This window comes from Lipotes vexillifer, unplaced genomic scaffold (assembly GCF_000442215.2).
Source record: "Lipotes vexillifer unplaced genomic scaffold, Lipotes_vexillifer_v1.1 scaffold982, whole genome shotgun sequence".
Lineage (NCBI taxonomy): Eukaryota > Metazoa > Chordata > Mammalia > Artiodactyla > Lipotidae > Lipotes > Lipotes vexillifer.
Window position 1 is genome coordinate 2,023,739 of NW_006789467.1, and position 19,663 is coordinate 2,043,401.

At 43.4% G+C, this 19,663-nt stretch overlaps 1 protein-coding gene across 1 annotated transcript in view; it reads right to left on the reverse strand.

Annotated features, from left to right (window-relative positions):
• The window catches only part of TTC19 (tetratricopeptide repeat domain 19), a 22,430-nt gene that overhangs the window by 1,244 nt on the left and 1,523 nt on the right, over positions 1 to 19,663 (reverse strand). The window contains exons 2-7 of the mRNA XM_007462674.1: positions 18,866 to 18,976; positions 18,373 to 18,411; positions 17,548 to 17,604; positions 17,174 to 17,235; positions 15,102 to 15,196; positions 848 to 1,002 (exon numbers count right to left, since the gene is read on the reverse strand). Of these exons, the coding sequence (XP_007462736.1) occupies positions 848 to 1,002; positions 15,102 to 15,196; positions 17,174 to 17,235; positions 17,548 to 17,604; positions 18,373 to 18,411; positions 18,866 to 18,967 (510 nt within the window). The 5' untranslated portion in view covers positions 18,968 to 18,976. The remainder of the gene's footprint in view (positions 1 to 847; positions 1,003 to 15,101; positions 15,197 to 17,173; positions 17,236 to 17,547; positions 17,605 to 18,372; positions 18,412 to 18,865; positions 18,977 to 19,663) is intronic.

The following is a 19,663-nucleotide window of genomic DNA, read 5'->3' on the forward strand; positions in this document are numbered from 1 at the left end:
GGTTCAGCAGCCTTGAGAAGCTGGCCTCGGAGCCGTACTGCACTACGATGTCGCTCCTATCTTCAGGAAGAAGAGACCCATCACTGCTCCTGGGAAAGTTCCCACCGAGTCTACAAAACACTGTGGCGCTAAGAGCGGCGGGCCTCACCTCCTCCTGCACTTCAGGCCCGGTTCTAGTACCTGGTGATTCGAATTCCATGTCTGTCGTGGTCTTATTTCTCAACGATATCCCGTGAAGGAGGTGCTCTAAACCCCCGTTCCTGAAGATAATTCAGAGCCCATTAACTTGCCCTGCTCATCTGCTCACAGCCTTGGGACATGTTTAGTCCAGTTAGAACTTTCATGTCCTAGGTTGGGGGTTACCAAGCATTCACAAAGTGATCCAGTTCTTACCTCTTAAGACAAAACAGATGATTTCAATTCAATGTGTTTACCGTTCTAACAGAAGGCTCTGCATGCTGTGCTTAGATTCTATGTCAGTGGTTTTAAATTTTGTTTAATGCGGTCCCACCGTCCCCTTTCCCCCTACGTTCCCCTGGCATTTTATGGGTGGGGCTCAGGAGAGGATCTGCGTGTGTTAACCTGTTCCTCCTAAGATTTTCATAAGATTCAGTACCTAAAATACCGTGCTGTGCAAACCAATCCTCACGTAAGCCCTGCTGGGCAGACCCAGTAAACTCATCAGCAGCCTCAAATCGTTCTAGAAACAAGCAGTTGGGAGCAGGGGAGGGGTGGTCGGGCACGTGGAGGGGGACGTACCTGGGCCACCTGCTGACTTTCTGTCCCCATTTCGTATTTCTGGATTCTGAAAGCTTCCTCTTACAGTCCTCCTGTTTTCCTCCCTTACCTGTGGGTGTCTTTCTCCTAGTATTTCTTCAGAAATCTGCAAAGCTTTTTCATACATCCTTTGTGCCTGTGATGGCTGCTTGGAGAACAGAAGGTAGCGGGCATAGGTGTCTAGGCACATGCCCAAGAGGAGGTGGGTGTTGGCTTTCTCTTCCACTAGGAAGGAAGGAAGAGCAGTGCTGGGATATAACCAGTGCAGTACAGAAAGTGAGGCAGACGCGTGACCAACCTGCCCCGATCACTTTTCTTATTACCAAGACCCACACTGAGTGTTTCACGTCACTAAAGAAGTACTCCTAACCTTATACTTTGTTACACAAAGGTGACAATTCAGGTGGATTAACATCTAAACTGGCTCCTGGACCCACCTGTGTGTGTTGGGGAAGGGGTGGAGCGTCTCCACACCAACAAGCAGTTGGGTCACCAGCAGGGTATCTAAGAATCCAACTAAATTCTGACACCATCCACCCAGAGTCCACAGGCTAACCCCCTCCCCCAACTTCAGACGCAAGTCCACGTCGTCACCTGTGCTTGTGAACAACTGGCTGTAAATCAGAGGTTCCCCAGGACTCCCTCCCTCGGGTTCAATTTGTTAGCTAGAGTGGCTCACAGATTACTAGATCACCGGTTTATAAATGGCTGTAACTCGGGAACAGCCAGATGGAAGAGGCACAGGGCAAGGTGTGTGGGAAGGGGCCAGGCGCCACTGCCCCAGCACCGCCCCAAATCCCATCCTTTGGAATGTTGATGGCGGCTTCATTACAGAGGCACAACTGATTCCATCACTGGCCACTGATTCACCTTCCAATCCCTCTCCCCTCCCTGGAGGTCAGGGCTAAGACTGAAGGTTCCAACCCTCTAATCGCATGGTTGGCTCCACATGCAACCAGCCCGTCCTTAGGTGCCGCCCAAGTCACCTCATCAACATTAACAAAAGACACTTTAAGTCACTCCCAACACTTAGCAAATTCCAAGGATTTGGGAAACTATGAATAAAGACCAAATATTTTTCGTCATCTGAATGACGAAATAAAGTATTTCTTATAAAACACAACACTGCAATATCCAATTAAATGATGTCTGGGTCCACACTTAGTTTCAAATTTTAATCTAATAATATTTAGCAGAACCAGGTGAAGATAAACTCAAAGAAGAATACGTTAACAAGAAAAAGTCTAGGGCCAATGAAGAAGTTTTCAGGTATGAAAATAGCGCTACAGAAAGGAACCAGAGAACACTCAGAATCCTGAAATGGGAAGTCACAAGCCAGATTTAAAGAACAGCTAATCCATTTTTTGAAGAACAGTAAAAGGCTGCAGATATGGCACCCCCCAACACACACAGGAATTGACCACACGACGTCTGAAAAAGAACAAACTTCAAACACCTAATGCCGTGTGAGAAGAACCAGAGAACAGACCTAGGGACCAGTAAGTGAAAGCAACCTGCACAAGTAAAGACTCAGGAGAGATGATACAAAAAAATGTGGAAATGGTGATGAACTAGATCAAAGGAAATTTTGCAAACAGCTGAAAGTACATGTTTACACAAAGGACTTGAAAAAGAGGTTCCCTCATGATCTTCGGGAACACAGTTATTAGACACCCAAATGAAAGGGTTCAGATGGGTTTCTTTACCAGCAAAGGTATTCACACCAAATACCTTTCCTTCCATATCATCAAAGTTTCAGAAAACTTACAAATGGGACAGAGAATTTAAAGACTATGTTACCAAGTAACAGTATGACCAATTACTGAAGAGACAGTTTACATAAAACAATGCAAATAAAAACACCTACTGAAATAATATCTGAAGGTAAAAGCGAAAAAAAAATGTTTTTCTTCAAGTAGAAACCCAAAGTTATTACTTTGGCCTAGTTATATACAAAAGGTAATGATAATCATTTTCTTAAAATCAAATTAGGAGTAGTTTTAAATAGATCACCTTACAAATTTATTTTCAAAAAATATAGATGAAAATTATTTTTATAAATATAGAAAGTATATATGTTTATGGATAAATATAACCAATATAAAAAAGCAAAACGTAAGATGGCACCAAATAAATACCACATGTAAAGATACCGTACTTCTCCATTAAAAGGAAATGTTGAAACGACAAAATATATCTCACTATGAGCACTCTTTTTAAAATGCTGAGCAAAAAAGCTTATAAAATCAGCGGCAGTTTAAGGTCCACACTATTGGGAGATAATGTAATGTGGACAAAGGTCCAGATAAAGACAGATAAACCACTGTGCTCTCTTCACTTACTAACAAAAATAACAAAGGTCCAAGAAGATAAGCAGTTTGTAACAGACTGAGAATATACAGATACACTAAAATCCATGTTCTTGGAGAACATTTAAAAACAAAAAATATTTACCAAAACTATCACAAAACAATGTATAAATTAATTATTCCAATTCTGGAAACTGTATGTTTCAAACGTGACTACTGAATCATATTTCTGGAAGGTGTGTTAATAATTCTCTTTAAATATTTCTACATTAACAAAAGCATGCTTTTTACATTTTACAATTAGAAAATATGTTCAACACTATAACTCAGAAGTACAAGAATAAAGTGACAATTCTAGTAGAAAATTACCCCTGATATCCGTAATGGAAATTAAACTAGAATGGCAGAAAAGATAGTAAAGATTTTTAGAAAGAATAATTGATGAGATAAAATTTTAGCTGTAATATTTTGTCATTGTTGAGAAGAAAATACATTTTAAATTCGTAGCACATTCAAATCGTACTAACAAAAACATGAAAAAAAAATCTCTAAAACAGGACCAAGGGAGAAATAAAAAGACTCCATAATAAAACCTTTAGCACACCGCCAAGTTAAAAGTTCATACCTTTAGTAAAGTACCAAAAAGAGTCCCTCTTCCAACTAATAACAATTAAAACACGGTTCTCTGAAATAGTAATATAAACGCTGTTAGAAATTAGACAAGAACAAATCAGATAACCTAATAACAGCTGAGAAATAAATTGGGATCGTTTATACAGAGCTTCCCCCAAAGGATTACTGGAATCTGAGGGAGAGGGAAGCATACTTATTTCTTCAAACTTTAGTTGTAAATAGTTGTTTTTCGCAAATTATTCCTACGAGAAAAAGATGAGCTACCTAAAATCAGTCTATGAAACAAACAAGATTCATCACAGAAATCTGTACTCAAAATATAAGCAAACTGAATTCTCAAATGCACAAAGGATAAATGCACCGAGCAGTTTTTGTTCCAGGAATACCAAGAACGGCTCAATCTACTTAACGTATCAGTATATCAAATTAGGCTTGCATAACTGCAGACTAAAAGGAGTTTGGTAAGTTACTGGAACAATTATATGCACTCAGAAAAACAGGAATAGGGACTCCCCATCAGTAAGAAAAAGAGCATCTCGAATTTAAGAAAACGTGAGCACAGGCATCTAGTTCCCCCACCCACCGCCAATAATAATCTAGGAAAGTCTACAGGGTCTCTGAACCTAAAGGTATTTGCCACCCATGTTCGAGGAACATCCTAGAATTTCTGCTAAGCTGAATCTCTACCTAACCGATTACCCCATCGGCACTTCCTGAGACCACTAATGGGACCAGTGGAAGGAGTTTTTGGTTCCAGTAACATGACTGATAATCTGAAAACCCTTCTGCTTCAAATATTAGATAGATTATAACGAATATCCTTTTACATGTACAGCTAGCTGAGTTCCCGAGAGAAGGAAATCCCAAAGGCCAGAAATTAGAAATAAGCTAAAACCCAAAGTGGAAAGCATGTGTGTTGATGCAGGAGAAGCCCAGTTCTGGTTGGTTCTGTGGGTGGCCTGAGTGTCTCTGAATCCGGAATTGGATTCTTCACCTTGTGCAGAACAGAGAACTAGATGTGAAGCCCCTGCATAAAACCAGGATGTTCCCCAGAGGCTGCAAGAGAAGCCTGAATGGCCAAGCCGAGATCTAGATGGGAACAATGACTGCATGGAAAGCTGTATCACAGGCCTGTGCACACGCAGCGTGATGTCTAAATCATCCATTTAGGCTTGGACCCGAGTGCCCGGAAGAAACAAACAAAACCAGCCTGGAGACTCATTTCTCGAACCCCACTGAAGATGAACTTACAACCCCAAGTATGTAAGCATGAAGATGCATCAGAAATGGAAATCAGCAGACAATAAAAAGGAGGTCTTCCCCTCAAGATAACTGAGTGATCCCAGACTATAAACTGAGTAGGGCCAAATGCTGACTCAGACATCAGGTATGCTCCACCTCGGGGCCCTGCACTGGCCCCTGCTCTGCCTGTAACTTGCCTCCCTCAGCGATGACCACTTGGCTTACTCCCTCCCATTCTCCAGGCTTCTTACCAGTCGGGCCTTTCCCGACCCCTCTATAAAATACTGTACTGCCCCACCTCTCCCCTAAATAACATATTTCCTCATAAATTTATCTGTGTCGCCCTTTATCATCTTTGGATATGTTATTAAGTTAGTGGATCGTCTTTATTGTGTGTTTTTCCTTCACTAGAAATTGAGGAGGCATCCTTCAGGCTCTACTTACAGCTGTACCTCAGTGCCTAGTAATACGCCTGGCATGTCACAGGCATTCAATCAGTTCTTTCTTGACTGACTGGTTGAATGAATGAACATATATAAAAAGAAATGAGTAGAAACATGAAGGTACTGAACTAAATATGGAAGATACAGTAAAAGTAAAAGTTTTAATTACAGAAGTAACAACACAACACTGCATGTATCTATGAAAGCTCAGTACAGAGATGTCATTACAAACCAGTGAGAAACGGATGCACTAATAAAACAGTCCTGAGCTAAAATCCGTGCTTGAGGGAGGAAAGAATCATATCATTACCTCACACCATATTACAAATAAATTTCACATAATTGAAGACTAAATGTAAAAAAGCCAAATATTTAGAAGAGACTATCTTTCTGACCTTAGAAGAGTGAAGGATTTTATTAAACAAGACTCAGAAAACAAAACTATAAAGGAAAATATCAAAAGATTCTATTACATTCAGTAGAATTAATCAATCTCTGTCAAATGCCCTAAAGTGCAAAGACAAGGTCACAAAGAGATAATGTAACCAATAAAATAGATGCTCAAAAAAAGATGCTCAAAGACATTAAGCTGAGAACTCTTCACAAATCATTCAGAAAAAGACAACCCTTCCAAAAAATAAGCAAAGGGGATAAAGAGACAGTTTTCAGAACAGGAAATCTGAATGGCCAATAAATATATGAAAAGATGTTCTGTATCTCACTAGTAATCAGAGAAACATGCACTGAAGCCACAATGACACTCCATCAGATCCACCAGATCATCCAAAAATTTAAGTCCAATAATCACAGAGATATAGAGCAACAAGAATGCTGACACATTGCCACTGAAAATGTAAACCAGTAAAAGCAGTGATAAGCGATTTGATAATGTCTAGTATTTGCACCCCAGCAATTCCACTCCTAGGTGTACCCCTAGGGAACATCCTGCATGTGTGCACAGAGACACAGGTCCAAGCATTACAGCAAAACAGGTAGAACCTACATGTCCATCAACAGAAGAAGTGAGTACATGCCCACAATGGGGTGTCAGGGCCACCTCTAGCTGTATCCCTCCTTTCCAGGGTGGAGAAAAAGCACAACCTCACCCCTCACCCCCACCCCAGGGACTAAGTAAAGAAAGTCATCCCTTCTGGACAGACAGACAGCATGGCAAGCGAACAGGGCCTTTATATCAAAAAAAAAAACCCGGATGATTTAAGTATCAATGTGGATAAATCTCTGCAATATTATGTGAAAAATAAACTACAGAAACAATTGTACAGTATGATGCCATTCATAAAAAGTTAAAAAACATATTAGTCCATAAAAAGTTTAAAAACAGGGCTTCCCTCCCTGGTGGCACAGTGGTTGAGAGTCCACCTGCCGATGCAGGGGACACGGGTTCGTGCCCTGGTCCGGGAAGATCCCACATGCCGCAGAGCAACTAAGCCCGTGCGCCACAACTACTGAGGCTGCGCTCTAGAACCCGTGAGCCACAACTACTGAGCCCACGTGCCACAACTACTGAGCCCGCGAGCCACAACTACTGAGCCTGCGAGCCACAGCTGAGCCCACATACCACTGCTACTGAATCCCACGCGCCTAGAGCCTCTGCTCTGCAACAAGAGAAACCATGACAATGAGAAGCCCGTGCACCACAACGAAGAATAGCTCCCGCTCGCGGCAACTAGAGAAAGCCTGTGTGCAGCAACGAAGACCCAACACAGCCAACAAATAAATAAATTTATATACATACAAAAAAGAAGGCAAATAAGTTGGCCTCAGAATTCTCTGCAAAAAGTCCCACTAGAGGGGCTTCCCTGGTGGTGCAGTGGTTGAGAGTCCACCTGCCGATGCAGGGGACACGGGTTCGTGCCCTGGTTCAGGAAGATCCCACATGCCGCAAAGCGGCTGGGCCCGTGGGCCATGACCACTGAGCCTGCGCGTCCGGAGCCTGTGCTCAGCAAGGGAGAGGCCACAGCAGTGAGAGGCCCGCGTACCGCAAAAAAAAAAAAAAGTCCCACTAGATCTAAAATTCCAGATCACAGAGACAAAACAAGTGGGGAGAGGTAGGAGGATGTTAAATTGTAGTCACCTCATCTTACAGAAGAAACTGAAAACAGAATTTTTTTTCTGAGTCAAATATGTCTTTTAGAAATTTTTAGGTTACCCTTTAATAGAACTGGAGACCATAGATGTACCTTCCTTTCAAAATATAAATGGAAGTTTAGTGAGAAAATCGTCCCTATAAGAGGGACTTGAAGGGACTTCCCTGGTGGCGCAGTGGTTAAGAATCCTCCTGCCAATGCAGAGGACATGGGCTCGAGGCCTGGTCCAGGAAGATCCCACGTGCCGTGGAGCAACTAAGCCCATGCGCCACAACTACTGAACCTGTGCTCTAGAACCTGTGTGCCATAACTACTGAGCCCGTGTGCTGCAACTACTGAAGCCCATGTGCCTAGAGCCGATGCTCTGCGACAAGAGAAGCCACTGCAGTGAGAAGCCTGCGCACCGCAACAAAGAGTAGCCCCCGCTTGCCGCAACTACAGAAAGCCCGTGCACAGCAACGAAGACCCAACGCGGCCAAAAATAAATAAATAAATTTATTTTTTTTAAAAAGAGGGACTTGAAAATATAAGAAATTAAAAAAATGGAAAGCTTTTAATGTAAAAAATTAGACCAAATATCACTTTCAATTCTAACTTTAAATAGGTTTTAAGATTCTCTACCACAAGACAACAATACTCAGATTAGGTTAAAGAAATCCAAACACAGCTTTCTACAACACACATACTGAAAGCAAAATTACTCAGGAAGTTTAAGAGTAAGATACAGTCAACAATGTAAAACTAAAGTTTGTGACAAATACCTTAAGTAGGAAAAGAAGAATCACTTTTCTGATGAAAGGATAATTCACAATGAAGATATATATATCTGGGGCTCTACACAGCACAGAAATATGTATAAAGAAAAAACTCACAAAAACAAAAGTTCTGTCTAGAACTAGACAGAAACAGAAGACCTGAGCGGCACTGTAAACCAGCTAGACCTGACAGATGTCTACAGAGCACGTCTCCCAGCGGCGAAGGGACATACTCTTCTCAAACGCATACGCAGCATTCCCCGGAATAAGCCACGGACCAGGCCATGAAACAAGTCTCAGTAAAATGTAAAAGGACTGAAATCATACAAAGCATGTTCTTTGACCATAATGGAATGAACTTAAAAATCAACAACAGAAGGAAATTTTGGAAATTCACAAATATATGGAAATTAATCAGCACACTCCAAAATATCCAAAAGATCAAAGAAGAAATCACAAGAAAAATTTTTAAATATTTTGAGATACATGAAAATAAAAACACAACACACCAAAATTTATGGGATGCAGCTAACACAGTAGAGGGAAATGTATAGCTGTAAATGCCTACATTAGGAAAGATCTTGAATCAACAACCTAATCTTCTGCCTAAGAAACTAGAAAAAGAGCAAAATAAATCCCACAGCAAGCAGGAGAGATACAAAAGATCAGAGTGGAAATAAGGGAGGTAGAAAACAACAAAAAAATTAGAGAAAATGAAACCAAAAGGGGGCTCTTTGACAAGGTCAACAAAATCGACAAAAAACAGGAGAAACTATGAATAAAAGAGTCAGGAAGGCCCTTCATAATTAAGAGTGGTAAACACAGAGGAGCTAAACCATTTAATAAACTACGTTAGCAGATGCACCACATTCCAGCAGACTCCTTCAAAGTCCTCAATGAGTCCCAGTCTCAATCCTAGAGCATGTAATCCGCATAACAACGCTGTAAGGCACATTCTGTTTTTTTATTGTATGGATGAGGAAACTGAGGAGGGGATAAGTAACTTGTCCAGTCCCACTGCTGTTCTAAGTGGAAAAGCCAGAATTCCAACCAGGCGCCAGACTTCAGGCACTCCTGAAACCAAATATGCCACCAGAAACACTTCAACTCTCCAGAAGTGTTTTACTTAAACTATGAAAATGAATGAAACTCTCATCTCAAGGAGAGGAGGAAGGAATCAGTGGGAAAACTCTCTTAAAAAAGGGAAACAAATCCACAAAATTAAAAACTGGGAAAGGAATATGATCCTGAATACATAACAGAATATTGTTAAGTTATGCTTTACAAATATAATTCCTAAGTAAGTTTCTTCCAGGAAAATACAGGTCTCCAAAATTCTTTCACCCATGCATTCACTTATTCAACAGGTATTTATTTAAGCTGTGGTCTTGGCACTGTCCTAGGTACTGAAATCAACTCAAGAAAATGGAAGAAACTTAAATGTATAAGTAACCGAAGAAAGAAGAACAAAAGCTGCCAGAGAATCAACTCTAAAGGAGATCTGAGCCATGTGGTTTCAGAGATCCTACAACTTCCAAGGACTAGATCACTCCATGTAATACCCCACACCTATTCCAGAAAACACAGAAAGCATGCCAGTTCATTTTATTACATTAATACAATCCTGTGATGAGAAGCTCAAGAAATTCACTATGGATCTCACAAAACAAATGTGAAAGTCTAAATAAAATATGAGCATTAACTATTACCCAGCAGCACACCGAGCAATTAACCAGTTACCACAAGCCTGACATGCTCCACACATAATAATACATCTGCTCACACGGTCTTGCACCCAATCAGATACAAGACAAAGTTGTCCAGCACCGCTGTTACTTAATGTTCTGAGGTTATGGCCAATGAACTAAATTTAGTAAGGGGAGGGAGTAGGGACACAGAAGTACAACTATCTGAAAAAAGACAATTATCATGACCTCCCAAATCTTTAATTATATATCTAGAAATAGTGTGAATATCAACTCAAAAGCAAATAAGTTTAGTAAGGTGTCCAATTAGAATCAAATGTAACAAAACAGCTGTCAGATCTACCTGAAAAGATCTGTAAGGAGAAGCAGAACACGTCCCTGAATGGGAAGACGGCGGCGTGATGAGAGCAGAGCTGCTGTTGGTCTCAGCCACTTTCCTCACATGATTCAAGCAGACGGGGTTCCGAACCTCAGTTAGGAATGGATCCTGATCAGTTTTAGCCAATCATGCTAATGCCACTTCTCTTGCCGAGGACTGGCTTAGAAATGCCATGTAACCCAATCTGGCCAGCAAGAAGCAAGCATAAATCTAGGTGGGGACTTCTAGGAAAAATTACTTCGATTCTAAGAGAAACATGCAAGAAGTGGACACTGTCATTTCTGGATGAGATTCCTGGGATCTGACGGTCACTTTTCAACCACAAGGAAAGTGTGAAGAGAAAGCCAGCACACTGAGATTGTCAGTGAGGATGGGGAGACGACATCCCTCAGGACCTCAGTGAGCCATAAAACACCGCCCCCTTTCACTAAACTGCCAGTCACATGACATAACAGTGTCCTCACTGCTAAACTTAATTTAGTTGAAATTTTTGCTATTTGTAGTCAAATGCTAACTTATTCAGAAGGCAACCTCCCCAAACTAATTTATAAACATAACACAGCTCTAACAATTCATTCTCAAAGCACTTTGGGGAGCGAACAAAAAGATCTAAAATTCATATGGAAATTGAGTGAAAACCAAATGGGGAAAAATTTTGCAAAAGAAGTATGTCTGAGACCAGTATCACCATGTAACTCAAATGATATCACCTAAGTCAGACAACATATACTGTTATGAGTCATCAGATGAATAAATCAGAATGGAAAACCTTAAAAGAGACCCAAGTATATACTAATTAATATAAGCACATAATGATGATAGATTATTATCTTTAAGAAAGCAGTTACCAGGGACTTCCCCGGTGGCACAGTGGTTAAGAACCCGCCTGCCAATGTAGGGGACACGGGTTCGAGCCCTGGTCCGGGAAGATCCCACATGCCGCAGAGCAACTAAGCCTGTGTGCCACAACTACTGAGCCTGCGCTCTAGAGCCTGCGAGCCACAGCTACTGAAGCCCGTGTGCCTAGAGCCCGTGCTCTGCAACAAGAGAAGCCACCGCAATGAGAAGCCTGCACACCACAATGAAGAGCAGCCCCCGCTCGCCGCAACTAGAAGAAAGCCCGCGCACAGCAACGAAGACCCAATGCAGCCAAAAATAAATAAATAAAATAAATTTATTTTAAAAAGGGAGCCAATTTTTAAAAAATCAGGTTACAAAAAAGTCATGTACAGTATGACTCCTCATTTGCTTATTAAAATGTAAATAGCTAGAGGAAAACAAGCCTAGAAAGACATACACCAAAAAATAAACAGGAGTTCTTTTTTTTTTTTTTTTTTTTTTGCGGTACGCGGGCCTCTCACTATTGTGGCCTCTCCCGTTGCGGAGCACAGGCTCCGGATGCGCAGGCTCAGCGGCCATAGCTCACGGGCCCAGCCGCTCCGCGGCATGCGGGATCTTCCCGGACCGGGGCGCGAACCTGTGTCCCCTGCATCGGCAGGCGGACTCTCAACCACTGCGCCACCAGGGAAGCCCTAAACAGGAGTTCTTAATACAATTATGAGTGATCTTTATTTTCTTCTTAACCCTGTCTGAAATTTTCTTCAACACCCTTGTATTGCTTTTGGAGTCAAAAAAGACTGCTTTATACTCTGAAGCAACTGTCTACAGTCAATGTATAAATGAAACATAGCAAGGATGTGGATAGTTCAAAAGTGACTTATTTGACAGCTGGAACTTGTTTTTACATCTTTTGTGAATTTCTTCAAAGCACTTCCATACTGCACTGACATTTGTCAGTGTTTGCTGGGCCTTTTGCCCTTTCACTCAGCAATTATTACTGAGCCTCTATTATGTAGCTGGCACTACTCTAGGTCCTAGGGATTTAGCAGTGAACAAAACAAATGAAGGATCTTTCCCTCTTTGATAGGGAAGACAGACACTAAAAACGCTTGAACAAAAATGAACTTTAGTAGCGATACAAGCACACAACACACACACACCTACTTCCCAGGGCGACAAAGCAGAGGAGGAGAGAGGTTCAGAATGCGCACAGGTGGGAAGACTTGCTGGCAGGCTGGCCTCCTGAGCAGAGGCCTGGGTGAAGGCCACTGGCCACGGAGACAAGAGCAGGCACGAGGCCCCGAGGTGGCACTGAGCTGGGAACGTATGACAGCGAGAAGAGAGCCGGGTGGCGAAGGTGGAAGGATGGTGTCAAACAGGTGGGGAGGGGGGGGACAGTAAATCCTCTGAGGGAATGAAGGGAAGCACGACAAGCTGTGGGGAGATGATTACAGGAGTCCAGGCAAGAAGCAATGACGGCCTGGACCGGAGCGGTAGGGCAAGAGGCTGAGACGGCTGTGACATGGATGCATTTTGATGGCTGATTCAGTACAACTTGCTGGTGAATTACACGTAGGGAATGAGGAAGAAATCACAGATGATGCTTAGGTTCTTGGCCAAAGCACCGGGTGAATCGTGGTGCCATTTACAAAACGGGCTGCCTCGTGAGAAACCAGTTTGTGAGGGGCAGAAACCAAGTGACCCATTTCGGCGGGAGGGGCACTACAGGGGTAGGGAGTAAGAGGTACAAACTATTCGGCACAAAATAAGCCACAAGGATACACTGTACAACTGTACAACATGGGGAACATATAGCAAATATTTTATAGTAACTACAAATGGAGTATAACCTTTGAAAACTGTGAATCACTATACTGTACGCCTGTATCATATAATATTAGACATTAACTATACATCAACAAAAAAAAAGTTAAATCAATGCAGGAAAAAAAAAGAGAGACCCATTTCAAACACGTTAAGTGTGAGGTGACCATTAAGCATTCAGGTCAGGGTGTCAGGTAGACCATCTAACCCATGAGTCTGCAGCTCACGTACAGGCTGGGGCTGAAGATGTAAAACTGGTATTTAAAGGTATGGGACTAACTGCTGTCTCCTAGGGTGTGAGGGCAGAGAGAAAAGGGAAGTGGGCTGAAGACAGCCCTGAGGCTTTCTTTACCTTTACAGGTGACCCGAGGAGGGCAAGGGACCAGTGAGGTGTCCCAGAACCAAGCGAATGAAGGGTTTCCAGTAGGAGACAGTGACCACCTGGGTTGAGCTGCTAGTAAGTAGAGCTGGTAAGATAAGGATTGAGAACTGGTGGCCTTAATAAGGGGGGCTTCAGTGGAGTATGAAGGAGGAAAACTGAGTTATGTTCAAGGGAGAACTGGAAGACCCGTGACTACAGAAAACTCTTTGAAGCCATATGTACTGCTTTAGGGACAACAGAGTTGGCCGCTGTATCTCTAGCATCATGCTAGCTCTAGGCAAAGAGGAAGTGTGAAATCAGAGCTACTGAATGAATGTCAAATCTGAAAATTCCCTATACTTCAACCACATTAAGAAACCCGAATGCATATGAAAAGATGCTCAACATCATTAGAGAAATGCACATCAAAACTACAATGAGGTACCTACCACCTCACACCAGTCAGAATGGCCATCATTAAAAAGTCTACAAATAAATGCTGGAGAGGGTGTGGGAAAAGGGAACCCTCCTACACTGTTGGTGGGAATGTAAGTTGGTGCAGCCACTGTGGAGAACAGTACGGAGGTTCCTCAGAGAACTAAAAACAGAGCTGCCATATGATCCAGCAATCCCACTCCTGGGCATATATGCAGACAAAACTATAATTCGAAAAGACACACGCACCCCTCTGATCATAGCACTATTCACAATAGCCAAGACATGGAAACAACCTAAATGTCCATTGACAGATGAATGGATAAAGGAGATGTGGTACATGTACACAATGGAATACTACTCAGCCATAAGAAAGAATGAAATAACGCCATTTGCAGCTACCTGAATGGACCTAGAGATTATCATACTAAATGAAGTCAGTCGGAAAGACAAATATCATATGATACCACTTATATTGGGATCTAAAATCTGACACAAACGAACTTATCTGTGAAATAGAAACAGACTCCTGGTTGCCAAGGAGAGGGGGTTGGGGGGAGGGACGGGCTGGGAGTGTGGGTTTGGCAGATGCAAACTATTACATTTAGATGGATAAACAATAAGGTCCTACTGTATAGCACAGCAAACTATACCCAATCTCCTGGGATAAACCATAATGGAAAAGAATATTTAAAAAGAATGTCTATATGTGTAAAACTGAGTCACTTTGCTGTACAGCAGAAATTAACGCAACGTTGAAAATCAACGATACAAAGGAAGGGAGGGAGGGAGGGAGGGAGCCGAATGGCTGAGAGCCGGAGTGTCCCGCCCACCCCATTCTGTTCCCAGCATGACTCTTCATGCTCTTCCCTCCGCGATGAGGACAAACAGACAAAACATGAGCTTCACTTCCTCTCTCTTACCTGGTGGACACTGGGGACCAAAGGTACTTAATTAGCATTGTGACTGGTAGCTGAACCAAGAGACAAGAGAAAAAACTTCCCTTTCTGCTCCCCAATTTTCCAGAGATGATATATAACAAAAATCAACAGATATATTATGAAGATGTCACCACGGGGTTAAAAAAAACCACCAACACCAGTGGTCAAGTCATTTAAAGAAAATATCTAATTCCAAACCCTCTGAGACCTTAGAAACAGCCACAGCTTCCAAAATGAGTAACTTTCCCTCCAATTCAGATACCTTTCTGTTTCCTTTACCACAGCCTAAGAGTGAAGCCCTTTGTGGCAAAAAAGGCAACTGTCCAAAAAATAGTCAGGTTTCCCTACCTGACAAAGTGTCTTCTGATAATTCCTTTTCTCTTTCAATTTTTTCCTCTAGAGTTGAAATGCAGAATTCATAACCAGCAAGAGCCAGTTCCTGTCTGTAAAGCAAAAAGCATCAATCAGCTGCACACCTTTCACAAAGTGCTCTTCTGTCCTCATTCCTCCAGCTCAGGTTTACATTATCAAGTGTAAGACGGGAAGAGGGAATTTTGTTTAAAGTCTCTAAGAGGTGTCAATCTGCTCTTTCTCAAGAGTTTGGGTTTTTTTGGTCACCTAATTAACGTTAACTTAAGACAGAGTTTCAATAACCGACATGACCAGCCGTTCCCTTGCCTCCCACGAGCACAGTTCAGAGGGGTCAGCTCCTCCAAGTGTGAGAGCCTTACCCCTGCTCAAAGTGATACACTACCAACGGAGGCGAGGCCCCAGCAGTGAGGATGCTAACTGCTGACCTCACTCAGTTTCTGGAGGTCTGTTAGCGCGACACTTCTCCCGAGCTGCAGGTCTTTGGTGCAAGTTTCTTTTACAGCAAGGGAACTCCTAGCTAGGGTACTAGAAGGCATTTAGCCCCACGCTCTGGACCTCAGTCAACTGGAGAGGACACCCAGGCAGCAGGGAGACTGACTCCCGACAGAACAAGGGTCATCTGCTGGCTTCTACAGAGATGCACAGAAACACGACATAAACTCCGTCTCCATCCACAAGCTCAGCCCTGGTCTCTGCTCTTCCCTCCCGGCTCCCAGCCCCTCACCGCAGGCGGCACTGCCAGGCTCAGCTCTTCTCCTCTCGTGCTTTGCCAGACGACCCCGCTGTTCTGCTGTTCTCAGGAGAACCAAACCTTGGCAGGAGGGACCCTATCCGACCAGGGCACGGAACGGGGGAGGCTGCCCACAAGGCATCCTGAGTCACAGCAAAATGTCTACCAACGACCCCTCCCAATTTGTATCAGCCTTTCTCAGCCTCAGGGCCTGGCCACACATTTCCTGGTCCCATGCGTTTCTGAACAAATCAAAATGAAAAAACACTTCTGAGTAACTTGCAGGCGAACTACTAGTGGGTACTACGCAGCTTTCACCTCGTAGGAGGCCACGGGCGTGCCTTACCCTCCGACGTCACTATCTCTGGGCTGCTTCTCGCCCTGGGAGCTCACGCCCCACCCGTAGCTAGTCCTGCTGCCCAACCAAATGCCAGGAGATGGACTGGGTCCCGCTGAGAATGAAGGAGCTGCTGACTAGAGCAATTCCAAACTTCTGGTACCCAACTTCTGCAGCAAGGATAAAGCAAAGGAAAAGCCAGGCTTACTCAGGTCTTTCCTTAAATTTACCCCAAAATATAACTCTCTAGAGGAGCTCTCTGCTTACATCCTGGGTTTCTTCTTTGAACCCCACCTAGAGAAGGAAGGTACCAGGCCTCTCTCATCCGCGGCACACACCCGGATTGTCCCCTAAAGCCTTTCCTGTGTACCCGCAGACTCTTCCTTCTTTGTAACAACTCAGACTCATCTAACACTTTTAACTCAGCACTGCTTTCTGGTCCCACCTGCAGGTCTCTCCTCCACTCGTAGGTATTGCTTCCTAAAACCTAGCTACCAGATAACCTCTATGGGCTTTAAAAGCTGCCCGCTAAGCTAGCCACTAAGACATTCCCACAGCAACTCTCTCATCATTTAACTCTATACCTAACTTCCTGGTTTGTTGATCCCTAAACCAGTAAAATACATTATCCCCAGCAGCCTTTACAGTGCCCCCTCCTCTCCTAGGAAAAGCTAAGCTAAGGTTCTAAGTACAACTTCCCTTCCCAGTTCAAGTAGGAAGAGAAAACTTGCCTAGATTTGTCACGGTGCAGCCAAAGGTACGAGGGCTGCATGTCCCGCTCAGCAGCTAATGGAAACAGCAGGGACAAACCCAGAAAAGACTCAAGATTTCAAAGCTGAGGAACGGAGCACTATGAGTGTGACACCTAAGTTCTGGAGACCCAGGTGACTAGCAGGTAAATGGCAAGTATGCAACATCCCAGGGCCAACGTTCTGCCCACAGCCCTGGCTGCCTCCATGCCTAGATTCTGACTATACTTACCTATTCTGAGCAGCATAAATAGTGGCCAGCTTTAGAGAGATTTCTATTATTGCATTGTCTTCCTGTTGGGAAAAGAAAATGAAGGAAATTCATAACAAGTACAGTTTCCTCATGGGATATTTCAGACCAACCTCTAGACTGACTCTGACCTAAAAGCCACAGTCTTTAGACTTTGGGAGGAATCAGGCAACTGTGAATTCCTCAGGTACCGTGCTCTTGCATGAATGAAAGACTGGCAATTTTTATACCAGTCTTAGGGAAAAAGAATTCCAACGCTTTGGCCAAAGCACACGTGGGAGCTGGGTGGAGTTCACAGGACGTAAGACGTTTGGAAACAGCTTCAGCTAGGGAGCAATCCTACGTCGCACCCTTACCTGCTGCACGCCCCCTCCAAGCAGGTAACTCATTGTTGCTTTAAAAAGTTTCTCCGCCTAAAAGCACAAGGAAAAGATTTTTGTTTTATTTGGGTCCCCTATCCAGATGACCCTGGATTCTAAGTACTAGTCTGATGTACCATTCCTTGGAAAACACAACACACTACACACACACACACACACACTTACACTCACATATACAAAGAGAAAGGTAACCTTGTGGTGGGAAAACAGACTAAAATGCCAGGACTGCACATCCTCTGGGCACCCTGAAAACTATTCTGTGATGAGTAGAAACCAACTTCAGAAATTAACTTCCCTTCCAAACCCACTGTGGCAGGGACTGGAAACTACCCCCTAATATTCACCCTCCTCTCCATCTCTTTAGTTAGACTCTCCTCAATTTTTACCAGGTCAAGCCTCCTTTGCAGTTAGGTGTGGTCATATGATGAAGCCGTGGCCAAGAGATGCACGCGGAGCGCATGTGAACAATCTCTAAGTCACACTTTATAGGGAGCTGCTTGCCCTCCGCCCTCTCCTCTGTCCCTGCAGGCTGGAGGCGCGCCAGCTCTCTTACACAGATGAGGACCTATCTCAGAAGGGACCTGGGCTTCTGGGCCACCTCATGGAGCAGAGGTACCTACCATCTTCAGGGTTTAGCTACCTCTGGATTAATGCATTAAAGGGAAACATGCTTCCTTCTTATTTGAGTCACTCTATTTTGGGGTCTCTTTGTTACAGCAGCTTAGCCTGTTCCCTTACTAACAGAGGTTCCTTCAGGCTAGCCCTTCACAAATTCATGACATTACAAAGTGATTTACTTACATTTTCAAGCTGACCCCGTATAAATGCTAAGTTGGCCATCTGAAAATTAATTACAAGTTGTTTTTAAGTTTAGAGCATTGTATTCCTACTTACTTCAAAACGTTTAAGCTAAAGACTCCCCTTTGCTTTCACCCTCTAGCTAAAAAAATAGTCCAGAGAGAAAAGTATGTCACTGATCTGCCAGTAGCAAAGTACAGCAATGGTGTGAGAACAAATACGCGCACAGACTTCGACGATGACAAACCAAATCTAGATCCACTCTTCACTGAAGAAACAAATATTAACGATATTCATTTCTTTTCTGTCTGTGATTGAGGCGTCTTGTGACACCCCAAGAGTAATAAAAATTGAAACCAAAAGAAAACTTAGTAAAAACAAAAAGCAAAGAGCTTCAGGGCCTGCTGCAGGTCAGGAACATGAATCAGGTGCCTAACCACCCTTCTCCTGCATCCACCCTTAATCATCAATGGCTCAGACTGGTGAGAGGAGTTACCAAATCGTAAGTGTAAGTGACGGCCTTCTTGTTATCACTCTTATAGGCAAGACGAAGAGCATCATGCAAAATTAGCTCTGCCTCTGCTGGCTCATCTTTCATGATGCACAACTGAAAAGAGAAAACAAAGAAAATAACAGAAAATGAAATATGAAGAAAGCAGATGCCTGTGCTACCACACGGAAGTGGGTACAGCTATATGTCCCAACACACAGAAGGAAGTTATTCATTCATTCGTCACATACTGACTGAATTCCTACTATGCACCAGGCATTATGTCTACAATGGTGACAGGGAGTTCAGCCTCCCCTGCAGCTGTTTGGCCACATGACAAAACTCTGGCCAACAGATGCAGGCAGCAGGAACGTAAGCAATTTTTATCAAATCTTATAAGGAAGCTGCTGGCCCTACATCCTCTTTCTCTCTTCCTGCAGGCTGGAAGTGACCCTGTAGGACAAGTAAGCTTAATGACAACTAATGATAAAAGCTAGGAAGAAAAGCAACAGAAAGGAACAATAAGGGGTCCCCCTCAATGGGAGTCAGAGAAGCCTTCCAAGGAAGTGCCAGTTAAACTGAGGTAAGAAGGAAGAGAAAGAGTCAACCAAACAAGGAATTGGGAGGAAAATGACCCAAACAGAGAGTAGGGAACGAGCAAAGGCCCTACAGGCTGAAGAAAATGGTTCTTCAAAAACCAGTCAAGGGCTTCCCTGGTGGCGCAGTGGTTAAGAATCCGCCTGCCATGGGCTTCCACGGTGGCGCAGTGGTTGAGAGTCCGCCTGCCGATGCAGGGGACACGGG